Genomic DNA, 23,772 nt, shown 5'->3' on the forward strand with positions numbered 1-23,772 from the left:
AGGTTAAATAGATCTGTATGTATTACGTAGCCTGTGTCTTCATCGTGCATGAACTACTTTATATTGGATAGTACATGGTAAACTAAATAATTTATCGAATCTCAGACGTCAAGCTCACCTTAGGCAGCAATTTCGATTAAATTTTAATCTGAATTGATAATGAGATTGCGTTTACGCGAAGCATACGTTGAGTTCTATTTACTAAAACAGAGGGACTAAACCCCAAAGTCATAATACGAATCGTCTCAAGAGAGGGCAAAGGACAGAATGGTTTGGCTTAATGAATAAGCCACTCAATTTAGCCAAACAAACCAACTTCTCTCCATTCTTACCAACATTAAACTTAATTTCTCGGTCAAAATATTACACATCCAATTGCTCAACTTGAAAGTTTCAAAATTCAAAAACTATATTCTAACTGAAATCTTTCCTCCCCACGAAATATCTTGACACGAAAAGTCAGATTAGCGTATATTTGTTATTCACTAGATAGATTAGAGAAGATTAGAGAAGAAATATTAGATACATATATAGATATACGTAAGTAAGTAGATCTTTTATCACACTTCTTAGAAGTTTCTTCAGAAAGATAGTCCAATTAAGTGAACTTTCCTCTATTCTTACTAACCTTAAACTTCATTAATCGATGCATTACACATACCTACGTCACTATTTGCTTTATAGTTTAAATCTTCAATATTTACAAACTACGTCTCAGCTGCTATACATATTGCCGTTTACTCCTCATAAAAATATCCCTAGACAAAAAATATTAAATCAGTCGCATTTCTTAAAAGTTTTCTTTGTTAGACAAATTATTCAAACAAATCAACTTCTCTCCATTTTCATTAATTTAAAGGCTGGTTCAAACACAGCCAGCAGTTTCGTCAAATAGCATGCAAAGGTAAACATACACTGTTTACTTTGAAGAATCATTACGGATAAAATGAAGATGCAATCGATGTTTTTCGATGAATCAACAGTGTCAATTCGGCTTTATTTATTAATTAAGTAAACTACTAGCCCTGTTCCTATCTTTCAACCTTTAAAGTTGCATCAAAACATCACTTTCATCTGTTCTTCACAAAATAGAATTCCAGTCACGATTTTATCTTTCATACCCTACATATCAGCTTCGCAGAAAACAAACATTTAGTCAACTTACGTGTAAATTACATTCAACGCATTTCCTAGGACCTTCCTTATTATCAAGCATACTACACAACCGAATTTTCCGAATTTCCACCAATTTCAAATTGAATCAATCCTAAAACTCACTTTTACCTGCTGAACTTAAAAACTTCAATCTCCAAAAATCGCTAGTCAGTATCTTACATACTTTACAAAATAGAGAAGATCGGATCAGCCTATATATAAATTGCATCCATTATATTTCTCAAGGCTTTTCTCATTGTCAGAAAAGCTATTCAACAGAATCAACCACATACTTAATTTAGGAAATCACTTTCATCCGTTAAATGTAAAAGCATCGAGCTTCAACAACTACATTTCCAGCTATCATCTCTGACATTTCACGTACTACCTTGACAGGAATGAGATCAGACTAACGTATATTACATACATATAACTTACTGTCATCGCATACGTCAGAATTTCTGACAAGTAAGGGAAACAATTCCCAGGTGTACGTACGCGATCGGAAGATGAACAGGTGTCCAAAGGTGCCAGGAAGCAAGCAGAGGAACCAGCATGCTGCGCACGCAGTCGGCGTGAATCCTAACCACCCTTCCCGAGTCTGAACCCCCGTCGGCACAATGTTGAAACTCAAAGTTAGGCGCGCCGTCGAGCCGGACCAGTCTCTCTGTGTTCACTCTCTCGTAAAGAGAGATAATAAAAGCGCAATCTGATATGGCAACTGGCATGGTAATGGCGCGAAACACTTGACTGGAAGACGGCGGTGCGACGCGTTCGCCGCGACGATGCGACCGACGTTCCGCGCTCAGAAACACCGTCGTGATCGCGAAAGATCGCATTTTCCCAATTCCGGGCACGAGCTGTTTCCTTATGAATGCGTACGTCACTTGGTGAAGTAATACCGCGGAAACAGCCGGAACAATGTACGGTATGCTGTTGGAGAGTGTGCAGCACTTCGTGCAGGTCGGTAAACGTATGTACAAAGAAAGAGAAAAAGATAGACGACTCTGTGTGTGAGTGCTACGCTTTTCGCTAAACCAGTATCCGAAGATCCTGTTTATTCTCGTTCCTCGTCCGTGTTCGAATGGTACCTCCTCTGTTATCCTGAATCAACGTGTGCTAGCGTTCGATTACGTTTAGGTATTCGATTGTGTCAGACAGTTAAAACGGTGTGCGTGGGTTGAAAGTTGAAAGAGAATTGATACGATCAGCGGTACAGTTCCTTGATCCAAAATAATGTAGTTATTTGATGGTGAGATAAGAAGGAAATGACAATGCAGGAAGCACCGCTGTACAGGATTAATATGGTAACTGGGCCCGCGTTTTAACCCTGCTGTGTTCTTTCAGTTATTTTTAAAGTTAATTGCTTTCCTATTATTAAGAAATTATCGTTAAGATTCAGAAAGAAATTGAATAATAATTATTGATACGCGTGGTTTTTAATTTTTATTTTTTGTTCAGAATTATTTGAAATGTTAGAAGTCTTTCTGTTTGTTAAAACGTAACTCAGAGATAGAAACTTGAGGACCGTGAGAGTTAAGCAAAATTAGGGACAGAATACTGCTAGAAGGAGACTTCTGAATTGTTATTATTCCTTTAATACGATACGTAACAGTAAGATGAATAAATGTGCTCTTTACAAATTGCGGATATATACGTACAAAAATTCCTATTTTTGTGAACATATCTAAAAAAGATGGAACTTAAATAGTGATTCATATTATGTATTAAATATTATAACGACTATTCTGCTTTGGATGTTTTATATATTTCTGCGTATTATGTGCATTTTTGCGTCTAAATTTTTCATAACTTATGATTGTATCTTTCTTTTTTTTAATAAAATCCACAGAATTCTTTGTCAGTAAGGAATACCTTGTTTTATGTTTTATATATTTCGCGAGTTATTTATGTCCGTATTTAAATATTTCCTGTTGCAGACATGAATGTAAATATTTGGTAACATATGCAGTATACATATAGGTTCATTTGTGTTTCCTAGTTCGATGAATAACTTAAAATCTAGAAGCATAATTAAACATAATTGCATTAAATGTAAGTGCCGCATTTCTATAAAACAAAGATATGAAACATTCAACACAATTCTAGCAAGTAACAATAGGATGACTTATAAAAATAATATCTAACTCCTGATAATCAAAATCTTTTATGGTATTTCGTTTTTATATTTAAAAAAACGTGACTCATCTTGATTTTTAGCATCACTCTGTATACTTGATGCTGATCACTTCGATTCTTACCAGTTAAACTGATAATGAAAGTTTCTCTAAAGTCTCTCAATAGTTTTTTTCCTTATTAGATGTCATTACTTTTTTATTCCTATACATGCGCGTACCACTTTGTTATGAAATGTCAAACTTTGTTATCTTAGTAGGTATATGTACATCAATTTGTAAGAAAAACATAGGGGTATTTGAAAGTATGTGCAATGAATCTGTATACCAGGTCGAGAACAGATCTTTCACCTATTGTTGTAGTCTTATAGTTATGAAATAACGTGTAAAATGCAAAGCGAAATCATATCGATTATTTATTATACAAAATAAAATCTTTAGTTCTTACTTTACAGTTAATGGTACACATAAATTTTCTTTTATCAATTTCTTTTAAAGATCTACTACCTTCTTCAACGACTGTATATCATTCTATAGAATTATTATTACTGCTAGAAATACCGCATTGCGTTATAAAGTTTTTAGTATTCGAAATAAACCTCTACATTCTTTTCTACTTCGCTAAATGTTATTTCTTACTAAGAGGTAATCAAAGAGTTTCCTAAATTAATTTAGCAGATGAATAGTTATGCATTCTAGTAATTAATAATTACAAATTTTTTCTATTGCACATATTCATCATTTATGGCAAATAGATTATAAAATAATTTCATTTTTTTTAATTAATTTAACTAAACCTTTAAGTTCTTAATGGATACGTAAGTGGCACTCAAAGTTATATATCTGTACAATTTTCTTGAATCCTCTAAATATAATTTATAACCGAAAGATCATAAAATAATTTTATTATCACAGATTATTTAACAATTAAATTCTTACAAAATACAGCATAATTCGTGACTCAGTACTCGCAAACAATAGTGTGTACAATTAATGCCTACATTTATCCAACAAATATAATTGGAAACTAATTAATACAGACTAAAAGTCGCTCGATAGAACACCTTGAGAGAATATGAATTAAATTAATCGAAAAGAATTTCTCTGGGAATAGAAATCATAAAAGAACATGATCCGATCTGCAACGCGATAGCTTTCTCCAATATCCTCCTTTTCTCAGTCTCGGCGATTTACGTCCGTTCTTAATCATCTTGATAAAGTATTCCAATTTGTTTAAGTATCGATGACTGAAATAAATATTCTGATTCCTGCACGAATTTTTAATCCTCCTCGTTTCCGGAGCAAAACGATCGAATGCTTCCATAGGATTGGGCTTTCGGAAAAATTGCCTTTCTTTGTTCAGCAATTGTTGCCTTTGCAAATCTCAACCCTTTTCGGTCGTACAAACAAAATGAAACTACCTTACACTACAGTTCATAAATATTTGAATACTTTACTCGACTTACAGTAACCATGTTTAAATTTAAAGAAAATTTTATAAATGAATGACTAGAGTATGGATTTTCGCGACTAAAGATGAAGATCAGAAAATGAACGAAAAGATACTTATCTTATGTTTTCCTCCTGCGATCTTTCATTCAGAAATGAAAGAACCTAAGGCACAAGCTTGTTAAAAAATAAAATAGTTTAAAGTGTGACGATCATAAACAACAGTTTTATTATTAATTATTATATTAACTTTTTGATTTGGGCAATTTAATAGCTCAATTACACGTAAGCATGGTGGCCAAAAAGAACAAAATCAGTACAGTTCGATCTATCTATAATTTTATAATGAAAGTATATTGTGTCAAAAATAAACAAGTGTCTGGATACTTTTGAACGATCGTGTATATCGATGTGTTTATCAAGCGGCGTGCAAGTTGCTGATTTATTGTATCGTCCGAAAATAATCAGTCGTTGCGAAAAGAGTCACGTAGTGGCCGAAGGAAATGGTTTGAAGGTACGCAACAAACGAGCTACCTGAATATGGATGGATTCAGACTTCCTTTCGGTAAGACGCCTTAATTGTACGAAGATCTAAAAATAGCATCGTTCTTCCGTCACTTAAGGACGCTAATTTGTTTTTCTAAATAACTTTTGTATCAATGACGGCCGCTTAGTCAACAATTTATTATTTATTGTTCACTGTCCTTCGGTAAATATCTACGAAAGCGAATATCTCGTTTGAAGTTTCTGCAACTACGAGGCAACTAAGGAATAAATTTTATGTAAGAGGAAAATTAGCTACACTATCTCTGTTAGCATGCATGGGTCGCGTCGTCTTGATTAATTCCTTTGAAGAGATTTTACAAGGTAATTGCGATCTTTAGGGGTATTAAATCGATCGATTGAAAGTTAGGAAACCATTTAATTAAAAAATTAAAAGTCCCTTGGACGTAGTATTAGAGAATCGTTTGATTAAAAAGGTAGACAACCATCCGATCGCAAACATTTGAAAATCATCCCATTAGAACTTGGAAAATCGTTTGTACATAATTTATGAGACAAAGTAATTATTGTAACAAGGGCTGATAGAATTAAAATATACGATAAAAGTTGTACTTGTGCATAACTCAGCGCTTAATCGATATTTGATAATTAAAAATTGACGATTCGTCCTATTTGAAAAATTTGCGTGTCCATTTGACATGTTAAATCTCACGAGGTCTCATTAATGTGAAGACGATATTAATTTTCGTGACTAAAGTCATTATGTCGGAAACAGCATTGATTATTCCACGGGGAACTAGAAATTGGCTTGATTGCGCGAATCAATTTCTTGTGAATATGTAGAATGAACAACATTTTATAAATTTAATGATATACACATGTGTATTAAGTGATCGTTCTGTGAAATGTAGCAATGAATTTTTAATATCAAGCGTACTAATTGTAGTTCATTTTATAAGTACTTTGTGCATATCAAATTAATCTCTTGTAGAAGAGAACAGACACGAATTAAACTAATGAGTTCATATTTCACATAATGAGATCTAACAAATAAAATTGTATATTTTATTTGATTTTGTAACTTACCAATGTGTGGAAAGAATAGAATTATAGATATGATCAGTATTAAATACTAGGTGCAGAAAATGTTCTGTGTGTACTTTTAATTTTACAGTCAAACAGAGGTACCTCAGAGTAAGATTCTTTAAAACTTTTTAGCATATCTGTGTACGCCTGACGTTAATTTTGTAAAATATAAGTCAAGAAAAGATTGCGAAAACAATGACAGTAAATGTGCTTGTTCAAATTTATTTTATTAATAAAAATTGCCTTGAAATTGTTGAAATATTATTTCCTTTTATCTTTAATGTAAATAGTCAGTTAAAAGTTTGTTCTTGTCCTTATTGTAACTATAATCTTTTAATATTTTCTCATATTTATTTGTCATCCGATATCAGTAAAGATATGGTCGATAAAGTACAATACACATAAAAAGTAATAGTCTGTGAAAATGATATCAGAGGAAGGAAAGGAAATTTAAAAATGAACCACGTGTCAATACTTTTAAAAGTCCGACGTGAAAGAGCAACAATAAAGAATTAATCAATACGAATGAAAAAAGTTAGCAACGTAAATGAAAAATACTTGAATGATTGAAATTTTAAAAGTCTTAAAAGTGAAGATACATTGTATTCATAAAAGTATAGAATTCTTTCTTACACCTAATAAATTCAATATCTCTATGTTTATAAATGAGTTTCATTTGAATAATGTCCAACAGCATTTTTCAAAGAAACTAATGAAGAAAATTTTATTAATTTTAGGATAAGAAATATACGTGTCCTGCAACTTGATTCATGGTAAATTAAATACAGCGAATATAAAGTCGTTACTTAGAAATGACGTAACGAGTTCCATACTACAGAGTTCGCTCTTTGTTTTTCGTGACAAGGAAACAATAGGAACTATGAAGGGTGAAATATTCCCCGGAGCATAATAAAAACAGCTAAACGTTCTATCCTTTTATATTGTCTTTTCTCGCCGTTCTTGAGCCATTTTTATCGGAAATCAATCATCTGGTGGCACAAAAATCTGCGTGAAAAAAATAATAAAGCTGCAAACTGAAAATTTTTTCCATGTTGTTCATCGACACGTTGAACCGTGAAAGATCATTTGTCTGAGAAACTAATATATCACTTTGACATTTTTATTTTATAACATATTACATTTTCATAAAAAGTTTTCTATATTTTTTAGAACATTAAAATTTTCTATGATATTACATTTTGAAATTCCAAATTTAAATGAAATTTACAATAACGCTGTCATTGACTCTCTTCACATTACGTGGTTTTCGTTATAACGTTATATTACGTAATACAATATTTCTAAAATAAAATTTCTAAGGGTAGTGTAAAATGATTCTCTAAGAAAAAGAAAAATGTGAAAGAAAGTAATATGGAAAGTAATATAACCAGAATGGAAAAAGTTTGTTCAGGAAGAATGCTAATAATGACAGAGCCATCAAATTCTCGTTACAGTTAGAATACGGCGAGGATGTGTGGCTTCAGCTCCTGGAAAGAGCTGATTGCAAACATATGGTTTTCAACACGCGACAAACGTATCCCGACGAGCTTATGACCAATTTAGCTGCTGCATTAGCCGAATGCAATGGTGAATCCGTGGAGGATGTAATGCAATTCTTTGGGAAGTGTTTCGTAAGATTTTTTAGCAACTTAGGGTAAGTGAATTTTCTGATGTTTTATGAGTCATGTACAACCTAAAGATACCAAATGTGGGATAAAAAGTTCCTTTAGAGTAAAGAAATATATTGCTTGTTTAATTCGTATGAAACGATTCTACATTGCTCTAATGATAAATGTAAAAATATCATTGCATGTGTGATTGATAATTGAAACCTAGAAAAACGTAAAATGTAAATAAAATATGTGAAAATGCTTGTTTTATTGTTTGTCTAGTTCGTACTAAACAATTTTATGTTACTCCAAAGAAAACTTAAAGAAAGAAAAATAATATGTAGGTTAAAAATGAAGGAAATATAATATGTGGATAGAAAAGGAAATTCTTAGAAACACATTTGGTTTGTTGCAAAACTGGAGGTATGGAGTACTGGAGGTATGGTAACTGTGACGTTTAAATATCAACAAAGTCGAAGTCATTTACGGTCGCACAAGTTGAAACACGCCTGATTGAATAGAGCTCGTGCCACGATATTGAATTTAGGTTCTGGCTAATTAAACGAACCAATTACCATTATACATCGAGAACTACGTGATGTAGAATTAATTATTACCTGTGGGAACGAGCATAAGTTCAATTAAAAGCTTCGATTAATATTTTATTGCATTTGAATCGATACTCCAGTTGGCATCATTAGCAAACCACTCTTCAAGCAATCAAAAGGCGTATTTACCACTACCTGCATCAAATGTTTCATCTTATTTTACTGTGCTTTTGGTTCTTACTCGATGAAAATAAGGAGAACCATGTGTTGTAACGGAGTTGAAAACTATTTGCTAGATTGTCTCTATTATATACTTGTTCTTGTTATAGTTTATGCAACCAGAATCATATGATGTACTGTTTTATCAATTTTCAATGTCTCATGAGGGAGAACTACTTGAATATGGGACATAGAACGTGATTTATGTCGATTGTAAATTTGAAATGAACTAAACGAATTTTATTTTGATGTGAATTTCTGATAATGCAAGTGCTGATAGAACATTTCTTTCGAATTGTATAAAAATCCTTGTTTCGTGTCACTGCCGTTTCCATTCTTCCAAATATTCAAAAAGTAAAATTGGAATTTTTCTAGATTGATATTCAATAGTAATTATTATCTTTGTGACAGATATGCCTGCATGATAAAGGCCACTGGACGTTATTTTTGTGACTTTCTACAAAACGTCGACAATATTCACATGCAAATGAGATTCACGTATCCACGTATGAAAAGTCCTTCGATGTACACTACGCACGTCGACCCACAGGGTGTAGTATTAGTTTATCGAAGCACTAGGAAGGGATTTACGCACTATCTTATGGGTAAGATAACACAACTTTTTAAGATGAGTCTTTTACTCCTTACGAGTGCTTCTACTTTAACTTTCGCTTATAATATATTATATATATAAAAATATATTCTTCTTATATATATAGTATATATATGTACATAATGCATGAAAAAGAAAAAACACTTTTACGAAAGCAAAAATTTTCGAAATTAATTATGGAATGAGATAAAATCTAAAAGATACAAGGAATTATTTTTCACAAGATAAAATCGATATAAATTTAGTTACAAAATATACAACAAAGGTTCACTTTCATATTTTTCCTTAGGTCAGTTATTTCAAATAGCGAAAGAGCTTTACGAAACAGATTTAGTCATACGAGTATTAGGAAGTTCAAACAATATCCCTGGATCCAGAAGCGTAATGGTTAAATTTAGAATTGATTTCGACAATCGTGAATACGTGAGTAATTACATAGAAATATTTCAATCCATGGTATACGAGTAGGTATACGTATAAATTATAGTTTAATAATTAACCCCTCGTCGACAATATGGTGTTTCACTAAGGCGATCGGCATTATGGGTCTTTCAATCCCTGACCTAATTTCTTGCTGTTTTCAACTTTAAAAATATCTGAAAAAATTCTCAGATACTTATCATAGTCTTTAATTTACCATACAAGTGATACTTCAGCCAAATGTTTAAATCTTTTTCCAATAAAAATCCAATAAAAAAATGCGGAATTATTTGTTATTGAAAAATAACACGAGACACGCGTTGAGAAAGAAAGACTGTGTATCTTATACTTATTAACGTATAAGGAACATAAAAGCCAGACGAGACACTGATCGCTAAGAGGTTAGTGTATTGTATATGGAAATGAAAAAAAATTACGCGAGATTAAAATGACGTGGGCAGCAATATGAGTAGTTGAAGGTATGGTGCTCATATCACCCTTGTAGTATTTAGAACTAAATCGAAGCTACCGAAGCAAACAGTATTTACTCAGTCAGAGTCATGTAGATGTAAGTTTTTTTATCTGACACCTTCGTTTGGGAGAAATTAAGCAATAAAAATTTCGTCTGAACCTTAACGACCTTATATTGCTGGTGGAGAGTTAAAATGAAAATTTTGTATCGTTTACTAACTGTCCGTTCTAATAAAAAGGAATTATTTTTAAACAATATAAAACCTCTATATAAAATGTAAATGTGAAAAACTATTAAGATTTTAGTTTAGAACATTGGAATAAATCATTCTAGCTCTTACAATGTTCATCGCCATACTCGATATAAAATTTCCATGCTTTTTCATAAAATAAAATTATTTTTTATTTTCTTTGTATTTGCATATATATCTGCACTTACACTTTAAGATTATCCATGTTCACGTTCTTAGATCGCAAAGAACAACAGTATGAAAACTCCACTTGGCCGTGAATTAGCACCGGTGTCAATATCGTTCCTTTTACGTCTTTTCCCATTTGGAGTGGTAATCAACAAGGACATGAGGATATTGGGGGCCGGTGATAAACTCCTGCAAGCATGGGGTGGCAGTTCGTCCATTTTGAATAAACACGTCACGGATGTTTTTAAATTCCGTAGGCCTAAAGGAATATCTTTCACGTGGGGAAATGTAAGGGAGCTTTTTATGACAAATAAAGCAAAAAGTGTCTAATTTTCTTGAAGTTCAGGGACAAGGATATTGCATTATATAACTATATCTCATATCCATGTAAAATGTCTTTTCGTATAAGAGTCTTTCACATTGAGTTGATATAACTTTTCATTTCGAAAAGTTACATGTTTGGAAAATAATTTTCAACGCTTCTAAATTTATATTTATTTTAATTACTATTATACTACATTGTTTTACAAATTAATGATTTTGTCAAACGAAATGGTTGCTCTATTTAACGGGACATTAAATTAAATTACATTTTTACATACTTTATAAAGTATAGTTCTTCCAAGTAACACTAAAAACACGTAGGAGTAATATTTAATGGGTGAAGGAAATTTCTGCTTATGTTTCACTATAAATTTACCTAAACATTCATAAAATGTTCATTAATATTGTAAACTTCTACTTTAAATTCTCAATATCATCGCCATTACTCCGCGTACTAACTAATAAATTAATCAACAAGAAACCTTGATTACGTATTTTATCAGTTTTATAAAAGTCTACCTACTTCCCAAGAAAATAATATTTCATTACTATCTTCTTAAGAAAAGCTCGTCCTAGTTACTCTTTCGCAACATGACCATCGTAATTAATTCCTTCTTAATAAGTTCATTAACGATTTATTCCTTAATTGACATCCATACTTATCAAAGTCTTCGACAAAGTGATAACTTACCTGCATGTGGACAGGTGATGTACTTGCATTCTGTGATGTTCGAATTGGAGCTGGTCAGATTAAACGATAACGATGCTTCATCTAACTCAGACAATACCCCAAGCACCAGTTCGGGATTGGATAGGCGCGGCAGTCAAGGAGCCAGGAGCATACTATTGAAAGGTCAAATGAGATATATCGAGGATCTTAAAGCAATTATTTTCTTATGTAGTCCCCTGTAAGTTGACGAAACATATATATACATGAGCCTCTCAGAAGCTAAATTGGTCAACTTGATGTAATCTATCTCGATTTTATTGATTTTATTGGTTATGACTATGTGATTGATATTCAACTTTTACAAAGATAGTGACCTACGCTATCGCTCAGAAGTTTAAAATGGATTATTTATGATGAGAAGGAAATTGGATTTTTTAATGGAAAAGTATGGATGAATATTGGTTAGTACGTAACTATATAAAGAGTGAAAAGATTGTATTAAAATTACTAGCTCATATTTTTCTTTGTATTTTTTGACAATTTAATTTTTTATATTTGGTCCTATATCTAATAATAAAAAGTTCTAAATGAATTTAAAATAAGATAATTCGAAAACTAATTTTAGATAATAATGACATATTATTTTTCTATTATATAAGTTTCTAATATTCCATGTAGTTGATCAATACGGCTTCTGAGTTGCTCATCTCAAAATACCAAAGAATGAAACCGGTAAGAATATAAGACAATCAAAATATGTTCGACAGAATTAACAGTTTAGACGAATTGCTTAACATGGGCCTGTACCTGAACGACCTAAATACTCACGGCTTGAGTCGTGAGTTAGTACTCGCCGGATGGCAACATTGCGGAAGGTACAATATTATTTTTTAACTACGGGTAAGATTGACTGAACTATAATTCCACTCGTTTCAATTAGATACATTGTCATCGACAAAATACATATATGTTTCGATGCGTTATGTCAGATTAGAGATGATGTTTGAGAGGGCTGAGCAGAGATCAACCGAATTGGAAAACAGCTACGCGTTGCTGGATCGCTGGAAGAATAAGAGCGACGAGCTTTTGTATTCCATGATCCCACAGACGGTTGCTGATCGATTGCGTGCTGGAGCTTGTCCTTTAAGCACTTGCGAGGTATTTGAAGATCTTGTAACGTAATATTTTGAGTGCTTAGCGTTTTCAAGATCTCGTAAAATATTATTGTAATGTGTCTTTGAAATATTATTGTAATATATTTTATCATTCTTTGTAGCAAAATGTATAAATATGCATATATTGGATTTTGTCACGATTGTCGCTCGCATAACGGACACTGTATAAATATTGGACGTTATCTCTGCGAAATATTACCGTATCGTAATCCGTTTTATTCGAAATATTGTGGTAATTGATCATGTTAAACTTTAACCTTTACGCTGCCATATTTTACTGTAGTTGTCAGTCCATAATTCATGAAGGGATATGATTTTGATCCTCGAGCTGTTAGAATTTATTTTCTTCCGTTGTGACTATGCTAACGATGGTACAGATGCTGACAACGTGAAAGATATAAAAAAGAGCGAAGATTACAGGACCTTTTTATTCTAAAATTGAGATTTTTCGAATTGGAGCAATTAATTATGCAGTTAAGCTTTGAGAGTAGAAATTTCGAATAGATGAAATGACAGAATAGAATTTGTTTAAAATAGAAAGTTATTAAATACACATATTTAATTATTTTAAATATAAAAGACTTGTAATGCAGGAAAAATTAATTTTTACAAAGCAAGAAGTCAAATATAGTATTGATGTCCAATAGATCAGTGTTTCAATATTCTTTTCCTTTTATAGTCATTCGAGTCTATCTCCGTGTTATTCTGCGAGCTTTGCGACTTCGATTATTCGACGATCGAAGGTGCAATGGACATTGTCTCATCGATGAACGCTGTTTTTTCTTGTTTCGACTCGCTGATGGATGAATTTAACGTATACAAAGTGAGTTTCAAATGTAATTTAAGCACTCCACTGCATTATTGTCAGAATAAAAATAAAATAAAAATACACGCGAGAACAGGATACATCGATAGTTTTATAGACGTTTCAACACAAGATATTTTACCTTTACGACTTTCAACAGGTAGAAACAGTCGGCCGGGTCTATATGGCAGCCAGTGGTGCGCCGGATAGAACGGAAAATCACGCGCAAAATATCGCAGACGTTTCGCTGCAGCTGCTGAAACACGTCCGATCCCTTAAGTTACCCTCTGGTGTCGATATTCAAATTCGTATAGGTAACTTAACACAAGATTTGTTTCCAATATATTTCATTTTTTATAATTCGTTTTTTTTTTTATTTTTCTCTTTTTCTTTTTTCTTTTTTACTAGATATTAAAAGTCATATAGACAATTTAGCCCGAGATTCATTTGAAATAAATCGTTTCTGTTTCGTTTTCTTTTTACTGTCTTATCCTCTTTTCTTTTCTTTTCCTGTTTTTTTTTTCCATCAAAGTAGACTTAGTTTTTATAACAGATAGTCTTGTTTTCTTTCATATTTTCAAACGATTGAGCGAGAAGGAACATGATATAATACAAGTGTGTTCTACTTTCCTAGGGATCCATTCCGGACCAGCTGTAGCAGGTGTAGTTGGCATCAAAGTACCTAGATATTGCTTTTTCGGTGACACTGTGAATACTGCTTCTAGGATGCAAACGACTAGTCTGGTAAGTTCATTTATTTATGGTCAATTCCACCGCGAAAGGATTGAATGAGTAGAACGAGGCAGAATAAATTTAAATAGACGAGTGAATCTTTTTTATACGAAGGGACTAAACGCGGTAGAAACATTGAATTTACGTGCTACTATTACTGGAATTGAATTACTTGAATTAATATAATTTTGTACATTTTAAAATATTTTATGTTTTACCTCGCTAGTAAATACGACCGTAGAAACTCCATAATATTATTTCTAACAATTTACAAACAAGTTAATCAAAATTCAATTTCGAGACATATATAGCCATTTCGAACTTACAACTTATTCAGATTTAGTACTCTCACTTAATAATTCAACACATAATATTTTAGATCCTATTCTACATCGCGTTTTGTTCTGTCATAATTTAAAAGAAATAAAAACTCTTACCCTTTCATTGCCTACGTTTACGATACAATCGATTTTCATGTTCGACCAATTCAAATTTATCAGTGTACACAGTGGTTTAAACATTTTCACGATTCAGCCTGGAAAGGTGCAGATCTCATCAGATGTGAAAGCGTTATTACCACCGGATCGGTATTACGTTGAATCACGCGGATTGGTTTGGGTCAAGGTTCGTATCGCAGAAAGTTTAATTTAGGGATTCCCGCACACCATGTTGTATAATTCGTTGGTTTACTGTTCCGTGTAGGGTAAAGGTAACATGGAAACTTATTGGTTATCCGACAAAGTAGACACGGACGGTAAATCGACCGAGCAACAAGCTACTAAACCGGAAGGACTTCTAGTCACTGATATTTAAAACGTGGTCAAATGGAGAATTAGATAATTCTAATTATTTACTAATTATACTTCTTTTTATGGTTCAATAATTGGATCCCTCTTAGTTAAAGTATCCATCCTATCATAAAATATAGTTTTAGTATTTTCTTTGTGCCATAAATATCTTTTCCTTTTTCATTCATTCTAAAATATTCAATTCAAAAATTTTATTTTATAACACCGTCTGTAGTGTAATTTTACTTGAAAGATAAGGAAACACAAGATATTTATTTCAAATATATTAAATATATGAAATATTTTGAAAAAATACTGCATAGGATATTCTGACTAAAGGGGGCCGTGTTAGAAACAATCAGAATCACTTTATTAGTGTGCAATCACGCGTGCAATCGACATACTGATTAGATTGTTTTAGTTTTATGTTGATGTATAGAGATATGATAGTTCGTGAATAATCGTGACATATGCGTTTACGCAAATATCTTTTAGGTGTTACTCGTTCATAGATTTCAATGTTATTTAATGTAAATGTTTTATACAATGATTCGTCGAATGATGAAAAAGATACGGAATTTAGTTACAAAAACAGTAAAGTAAACGAACTTTCCTCCCATTTTAGTTATTTCCTCCCTTTTTCCCTTTCTTATTTTCCTCGCTACCTCCGGTATATTATAGGCTTAAGAGACTGTTTGCTGAGCTAAGCTTTCCCAATTGCTCTTTATATCCTTCCTCCCGCAACATTTTCTTTTCTTTTTATTTTCTTCGTTTCCACATCAATTCTTTCACTCCTATATCTGTTGTACCTTGTTCTTACTATTATTACCTTTTAACTTCAATATCTTAAAATTTGATAACATTTTTAGTACATATTTAAAACAGTGTTTGTTATACAGAAAAGATATACACATGAGTGTTAGACCTTAAATGCATGGTTTGTGTTAAATATAATAAAACATTTGAAGATTATTAACTTATGTCTCAGAATATCACAGAAAAATAATTTTAAAGAATTATCTGAGGAGAAAGAAACTATTTGTTGCTGTACAGGATAATATTTCATTAAGCAATTGCAAACAATCGGGATTAAAATTTCAATAATTTTATTTAATATTAACAATATAAAAAGTTGATTTATAACAAATATAAATAAACAACGATAAAATTACAATCAATTTAAAAGTTGAGTATTATCGAACATTTTACGTATAGATTGCTATAAATATTTAAATTATCTAAAATGTGAAAAATATTACGAATTTAATTTCATAAAATCGATCGATCAATCATTTAAGTGATCGAATTTGTATTAAATGAAGAACAATCGACGTTTCACTGTATAACGAGTAACGCAAACGACACGATAGGCGTTTGATTTCTTCGTGACACGACAAATCATGCTGCGCTCGGGTAGCAGGTACGTGAGTTTTCACCGAAATTCCACGTTGAAAAAAAAACAGAGAAAGTCCAAGTGACTTTCTTTCTCGTGCGTTCGATGTTATGTACGAGTCGGACGCTCGATACGTGCCTTAATTTTCAATTGTCTCGCCTGCATCGACGTAGAATAACGGATCGCGAAGCTAGCTATTATTTTTAACTTCTCGTGAACTCCATGAAACTAATTTCATCCCTCTATAATCTTCTATCTTTTTTTACAGTTGAAAATAAAATTAATAATTACGTATGATTACATACTTTCTTTTCTTTTCGTACCACAGTCACTAATAATTAATTCATTTGGCTTTGGCTTAACTATGAAATATATTGAAATTTCGTTATTTACTAATTTTGATCATTTTCTTATATTCCATAATGTAAAGTTTCGACGTAACTTTAGTTCTAAGATATAAAATTTTGAATTCCTTTATCAAAGTAAGAAATTAACAATAGCTATTGATAGATTACTTAATAATGAAAGGATACAATAAATATGAAAAACAATATTTTGACATTATAGAGGGTTAATCTATAGATGTATAGTTGATAAATAAATTTAGTGTTGAATGAAAGACCACCAAGATTAAATATGCTGAGCCTGTGGTCATATTGTTTCATGGTCGACTATAAAAATTCGTTAAAATCCTAAATTCCTGGAAGAAATATTCTACGAGGACGAATTCTAGTCTTTTGAAAAATACACTTGTAGGATCGTGCGAGTATTAAGTTTTCAGTCAGCCAGGACGATGAATATAAAAATAATCGAAACATGAGTCAAGATTCCTGTACGCGTATCGTGACCTTTCGATTATTATTCATTGTTTAAATTAACAGTAACACCCGTCCTCGGTGTTATTCGCTATCCATGAGAGGTAACGATTCACCCTGCTGTAAACGCCGGGATAGCCAGGCTTTGCGCATCCTTCGCCCCAGGATACCACTCCTGCGAATTTAGATATGTAAATTCGTTTAGCTATAAAACAGACAATGGACGAGATACAAAGCGAATCCTAATTTAATATGAATTCCGGAAATATATCGAGGAGTAAGAATTCATTTTCCATTACGATTATATGGTTGTAAATCAATACATTTCTCACTGATAACTTTATTGTGATTTTACTTTTGTGATTGAGATTTTATTAAGAAAGATGCAATCTTCTGCAATTGACATTGGGACAAGAATTTGGAAAGTTGGTTCTTATTACTTAAATATTATTAATTGAAATAAATATATGTAAAAGATTTCCTTTCTCCAGAGTCACTTGCAATTAATCCGTTTGTATATAATACTCAGTTGTAGGAATGTGTGAAAATATTTTTATTTACTAATATTAATCGTTTTCTTATTTTCCAATTTACTGTCACTATAGCTGTTATTGTGATTATAGTTTGAAATCTCTCTGTTTTTCTAGAAACATATTGATCTTTCATTGACATGTAATACGCAACTTTATGACTCGCTCTGTATCTCTTCCACCAAATTTCTATTCTTTATCAAACGATAGAACACGAATCTTACCAACTACTTGATAGCTGTTGTCATTAAAAACATGTAAGGGGCCACCACTGTCTCCCTAATAAAAAAAGAAGGAATCAAAAATTATAATTTTAAACAACATATTTTTCTCTTTAGTATTAAGTGACAAACGTGTACACAAAAGTTTGATGTATGTATATGTGTCAATGTATATGTGTAAATGCAAATGTATAAAGACGTAATAATTTTATTCGTACGTGTTGTAAATCGAAAAGATGTTAGAAACAACAACGAAAGGAATTTTTCTTTTATTACCTGACACGAATCCTTGCTTCCCTCTTGATAACCAGCGCACAGCATATTGTCTGTGATCCTCCGCGCCGGATATTTAGTTGCGCGACACTCGGCGTTCGTGAGAATCGGAACCGTAACTTCCTGCAGAGTTTGCGATATCGAGCCAGCCTCTTCTAATGCGCCCCAACCAGTTACTGTCCCATTTAATCCAGCAAAAGTTTTAGCTGAAAATGGAGTTTATATGTGCTTTTTTTCAACACAATAGAACTTTCTATTTTCGTTTCTTTTTTTAATATTCGTAGGTGCATTAAGGGCAGGCACAATACTTTTTTTTAACAATAATACGGAAGTTAGTATTGCACTCTCTATTAGTTTCATTTTTTACATTTAATCTCTAATAATCTAACCTTTTACTTCTATTTCGATTACAAAAGATATATATATGACAATTTGATAACAAGTAGAATGCACCTCAAATATCGTACATCAAAATAATTTAAATCTATCCAACAAAGATAAGAAAAATATGAATATACATTACATATGAATATATTGCGAGTAATTCATCTCAAATTCTACTAGAGTAATATTAATTGAAATTCAAATATATATTTTTGAATTTTATTTGAAATTTTTTCCAATAAAAACGATGCTCGCAAAGGAGCGGACAGAGCAGGAGAGGATGAGTACTTCTCATCCTTATAGGGTCTACGTCGAAGGAGGGTTTTGCGTCGCTCTAGATGGTCATAGGGGTTGTCATGCCGAGAAGGTTCTGGGTCCTCCTCGGACTTGCACGGCGGCCCAGGAGATGGTGTTAAGAAGTGTGGTCCCTTTCAACGCCCAAATTAGATCTAAGGAATGGCTCCCTCAGAATGGGAGAAGACGCAGGAGTGCTCCGGCAGTAATTTGTAAGAGGTCCGGGGCACTCTTGTTTAGCGTTAGGTAGGCCACCGTAGGGTTTTAGTCGACAAATCCGAAACTACCCCACCACTTCGCAGAAGAGCGGCGGGGTGTCTATGAGCATTTCCCCACGTATAAAAAGAAAAGATATTTTTGCATTTGTATCGGAATGAGTCATAGCAAACAAAGCAACTAGAATTTCAATTATAGTAAACGTCTTATCGTTAAATCTGCATTTTAAAGAATTATTACGTCGAATGGAAATTTATTTATGATTTACTATGAGCTACTATACCATTGACTATCGCAATATTTAGAACGTTACCTCGTTCTGGAAGACAAACAGGCCTCATCTTTCCCTCGAATCGAATGGCGTCCTTCAGTTTGACGAGCGCGATGTCATTGTTATAGTTGTACGTCGAATAACCGCTATGCTTGATCACTTTCTCGACTTTGAATTCTTGAATCTCTGTCTCTGTGGTAGAATTGCGATCGTGCTCTAATATCCGAATTAACATGAGTTTCGGATCGAACCTGTTTCAATTATTTATGGATTGAATTCATGTTACAATAGATCAAGATATCAATGGAATAATTGATCCATTAAATAGTGTCACATGTATGCTGTCATTGGTATATATATTACACCATATGTAATGAAAAATTGCTACTCTTTATTTTGTTATTTTTAAAAAAATCATTTAAAATTAATAGAAGCGAAAATGTTACAAATTTCTATATCAAATTGGAAAATAATCTCAAAATAACGTAGCATAACAATCCCATTGTAACTATTATCGTATACGATACAGCGAAATGATTCGAATTGTTCTAATGTCACTAATGATATTTCCGATGTTGCTACATTATTACGGTATATAATTATGTACTATATAATACTGTATACATTATTATTGTGTATAATAAATTACTATATGGATACTATAATATTACGAAATTACCTGTCGACACAATGAGCAGCGGTTAATACATAACGAGAACTTATAACCGATCCACCGCAATAGAATCGTCCTCTAAACATCATTAATGCCATCCATGGATATTGATTAACTTGGGTCTCAACACCACCTACGATCCGTTTCTGCGTGTTCGTTAAACCACATTCTAGAAAATAACATATTATTACATAAGTTTAATTAATTTCATTAAGTAATGTACTTTAAATGCAAAATAAAGACATAAGTAAAAACAAAATAATAGCAATTTTTATTCATTGGTTTATTTGAATCTAATTTATCTGAGTCTTTATTGTTGTTTTACTGAATTTATTTAACATTACTTTTAGTCCCAATTAACAATATTAATATCAATGTATCACAAAATTGTAAATGAAAAACTTATATAAACTGGTCTCTATTAAATAAGTCATAAGGAGTATTTATTGTATATCTTCAAATTTTTAATATTGAACAAATAATCTTATTTCGAGTTTAAACTCACTGCAAGGTAAACACGATTCAGTCGCTGGTCTCGGAAGTTCAGTTGTTGTCACGGGTACTGTTATGGATCCACCAGCGGATATTAAACTGGCCAGCCATTCCCAGAAATTTTTATCATCCGTAGCTGCTATATTATACTGCGTTGCATTTAAGTCAACTTCTTCAACGGGGATTGGCGAACGTAACTATAAATTTTTATATTTATGTCACTTTTTGTTGTTTTAACTGCAGGAACAATGTATTGGAAACAAGCATTTGTACTTTCCGTAAATCTTAAGCAAAAAATTTATATTAATTTTAACAAGATCCCCGATATTTATTGCAAAATGGCTTTATTATTTCCTATGATTAACCAATTGCATAATATAGATATAGATATTGATATGAATGTGTTATGATTAATGCCTTCACACATTATGCTTTGGTATATTATTAATTGACTAAACGCGATAAATGTATTTATTTTCTATAAAACTGATCGTTTAAATTTTAGTGTATTATGTCTTTTTCACAAAACTATTCGAAAAATGTGTTTCTACCTTTAATAACTATGAAAAGATCAATTTTTCATATGCTAAAAAGAGATGCGATCCTCAGGAGAACAAAGATTATTTTATCGAGCAACATTTATATTTTGAATATTTATGTTTAAAAATTGAAGTCGATAAATATTCAACACACAAGCGCGTACTTCAATCTTTGATTTCAAATTCGAACGTACGATTGTAAAAACACAGAGCATTGATCTGAACATCTTTCATCGCCGTTATGTGTCCTCAATATAAATTCTCATTACATATGCAAAGAGGTAAGAGATTATACCTAATAAATATTATAACAAATTCTATTTTTCGAGAAAAAGAAGCCATTAAGTTACCTCTAGCGCCTCACATAAAAACAAAACTCTAATAAATCGTAAAATAAAGCTTACATTTGATTCCCCAAGAGGAAAGAATGACCCTATAAGAATTTCATACTATCATTCTTCACTCGTGATTCAATTCAGCCATTCAATTTCATTACCCCTATTTTATCAAACATCGACCTTAACTTCTCCAAGGACGAGTTTATTTCAGGATGGTAAAATGTTTCTTCAGATAAGGGGAAGGCTATTCTTTATTTTTCATTTCTATGTGTTCAAAGAATATAGATATGTAATGTAGGAAAATATCTTTAAATTATGAAATGTTTCATGATATATGGTACAATCATGCACCTGTATGTAGTTAATGTATTTTTCCACCTTCGTGTATTAATAAAACATAAATTAAAGGAATACATGTAGTAACGTACGAAAGCTTCAATTGGTGTTTCATATATTCTACTCTTGCACGTATTAAATTAGCGATATTTTAAATAAATACGATAGAAATAGATTTTAAATTTAGGAAATATTGGAAGAAATACTTTTTATGTATCTGTAATCCATATTTATGTAAAATAATCCATAACAACAGAGTGTAATGATCTGTAGACTCTACGAATAACTTACAACTCGTGATTCGCAAAATTTCACCAATAAATTAGTTTTCAATTATATATGTTTTTAATTAATTGTAAGAAGTTAATTCACTCAATTAATCCAATTATTCGTGCACGGTTTGGGAAAGTGTCGAGGTCTTTTGTAAACGATGTACCACGATTAATCGGTTACTTACTTTCTCGCAATTAACGGCACACGTTGCTGCGAACACAATGATCACGCAGAATATCGTACGGATCCACATGTTCGCGTCGATCGCGGAACGAATACTATCTTGTCACGGAACGAATACTATGAATTCTGTACCGCTTGGCCACTGAATAAAAGGGAGCAACCAATTGAATCGGACTCGGAATCTACACTTCCTACCAGGTCGACGTACACTTTCACACAACACTTCGACGATGCTCGTCACTTCTTTATTTATACGGAATAGTGGACTGGCGAGTAGCTGAGGTGAAAATTTAGGCTGACCGTATGTAAATTTACAGACGCAGGCAAACAACATTGCGTATGGAAACGACGCAAGTATAGGTGGAATCCTGCAACGTCGATTGTACGGTTTGCCAATCTTGTTTGTTCATTCGATATTAAACGATGGTATACAGCTTATATAAACAAAATATATAGAAATTTTGTAATTTACTAAGACCTATTAACTATCTTCTTATTTTCCTATTTATTGTCAACATAATCATCATTTACTGTTATCTTAGTATGAGATCTCCTTATTTTTTTTAGAAAGATGTGGATTACCTAAATTTATTGAAACCTATTACTCAAATTTATGAAACACTCGCTTTATATCTCTTTCACCGAAAATTCCATTTTTTATGAGCATAAATCTTATCAGCTACTCGATAAACGTCGTCATTACTGACATGTGGAGGATCACCATGATAATAAAGGTGAAAGAAATAAAAATGATAAATTTAAATAGCACATTTTTCTGATAAATATTCAATGACACACGTATAAATACATAAAAGTTTGATGCACGGTCGTGTGTAAAGGTAAATGTACAATGACGTAATACTTTCATTTATATGCGTTGTAAAACGAGATGTTAACAATAATGATGGAAGGGATTTATCTCTCATTATCTTGCACATACTCTTGCCTTCCTTGTCGGTACCAGCGCACAGCACATCATCTGTGATTCTTGACGGATACTTAGTTTTACAATAGTTCTTCATGTAAATCCGAAGCATTATTTCCTGCATACTATCTGAGATTCCTCGTTCACATAATTCTCGCCAACCAATTACTGTTGCGTTCTTTTGTTCGTAATATAGCTCTACAAATGGATTTTGATATGTTTTTTTTTAAATAAAATAGACATTTTTTTTGTTCCTCTTTCAAAAATATTTCTAGGTACAATAAGACCGAAAGATTTGATAGTTTTATCAGTAATAGCACATAAAGTTTAATTTTCTCTTTCATAGAATAGTTTTCAATTTTTAATAATTTCGTCCTTTTAAAGAAGAAAAAAAATATTTATAGCAATTTCATGACAAGTGAAATTTCCCTTAAAAATTGTATAGCAAAATAATTTAAATATGTCTATCAAAAAAAGGAATATAAAATTTTAC

The 23,772-nt window shown here is 32.1% G+C and overlaps 2 protein-coding genes across 3 annotated transcripts; one reads left to right on the forward strand and one right to left on the reverse strand.

Annotated features, from left to right (window-relative positions):
* Window positions 1–1,670: 1,670 nt before the first annotated feature.
* Window positions 1,671–18,334, forward strand: LOC100644766 (soluble guanylate cyclase 89Da). Of its 2 annotated transcripts, none has more exons than XM_003397569.4 (13): window positions 1,671–2,118; window positions 7,784–7,983; window positions 9,118–9,311; window positions 9,609–9,742; window positions 10,681–10,917; window positions 11,659–11,861; window positions 12,391–12,498; window positions 12,613–12,781; window positions 13,478–13,621; window positions 13,764–13,917; window positions 14,238–14,347; window positions 14,870–14,959; window positions 15,038–18,334. In XM_003397569.4, the coding sequence occupies exons 1-13, from the start codon at window positions 2,077–2,079 to the stop codon at window positions 15,146–15,148; spliced, it is 1,896 nt and encodes a 631-aa protein (XP_003397617.1). In that variant the 5' UTR covers window positions 1,671–2,076; the 3' UTR covers window positions 15,149–18,334. The 2 variants fall into 2 exon arrangements, with proteins under 2 accessions (XP_003397617.1, XP_048264568.1); XM_048408611.1 differs by lacking the exon at window positions 1,671–2,118 and adding an exon at window positions 2,144–2,462.
* On the reverse strand, window positions 16,675–22,596 carry LOC100644644 (trypsin-1). Its single transcript, XM_003397568.4, has 7 exons — window positions 22,356–22,596; window positions 20,699–20,882; window positions 20,200–20,362; window positions 19,563–19,771; window positions 18,359–18,561; window positions 18,086–18,140; window positions 16,675–17,506 (listed from the first exon to the last, which is right to left on the reverse strand). Exons 1-7 carry the CDS (start codon window positions 22,422–22,424, stop codon window positions 17,391–17,393), a joined length of 999 nt encoding a protein of 332 aa, XP_003397616.1. The 5' UTR covers window positions 22,425–22,596; the 3' UTR covers window positions 16,675–17,390.
* Window positions 22,597–23,772: the final 1,176 nt, after the last annotated feature.

Source organism: Bombus terrestris, chromosome 9 (genome assembly GCF_910591885.1).
Source record: "Bombus terrestris chromosome 9, iyBomTerr1.2, whole genome shotgun sequence".
In the NCBI taxonomy this organism is placed as follows: Eukaryota; Metazoa; Arthropoda; class Insecta; order Hymenoptera; family Apidae; genus Bombus; species Bombus terrestris.

What these genes read in the sequence shown, in the direction of transcription:
- LOC100644766 (XM_003397569.4), top strand. Translation starts at nt 2,077, where the DNA reads ATGTACGGTATGCTGTTGGAGAGTGTGCAGCACTTCGTGCAG. An exon ending in GGATGGCAACATTGCGGAAG is followed by an intron (nt 12,499 to 12,612) that starts GTACAATATTAT and finishes GCGTTATGTCAG; the next exon opens with ATTAGAGATGATGTTTGAGA. An exon ending in ATGAATTTAACGTATACAAA is followed by an intron (nt 13,622 to 13,763) that starts GTGAGTTTCAAA and finishes GACTTTCAACAG; the next exon opens with GTAGAAACAGTCGGCCGGGT.
- LOC100644644 (XM_003397568.4), bottom strand. Translation starts at nt 22,424, where the DNA reads ATGTGGATCCGTACGATATTCTGCGTGATCATTGTGTTCGCAGCAACG. An exon ending in TGAATCGTGTTTACCTTGCA is followed by an intron (nt 20,363 to 20,698) that starts GTGAGTTTAAAC and finishes GTTATTTTCTAG; the next exon opens with AATGTGGTTTAACGAACACG. An exon ending in GAAGCAAGGATTCGTGTCAG is followed by an intron (nt 18,141 to 18,358) that starts GTAATAAAAGAA and finishes TTTTTTTATTAG; the next exon opens with GGAGACAGTGGTGGCCCCTT.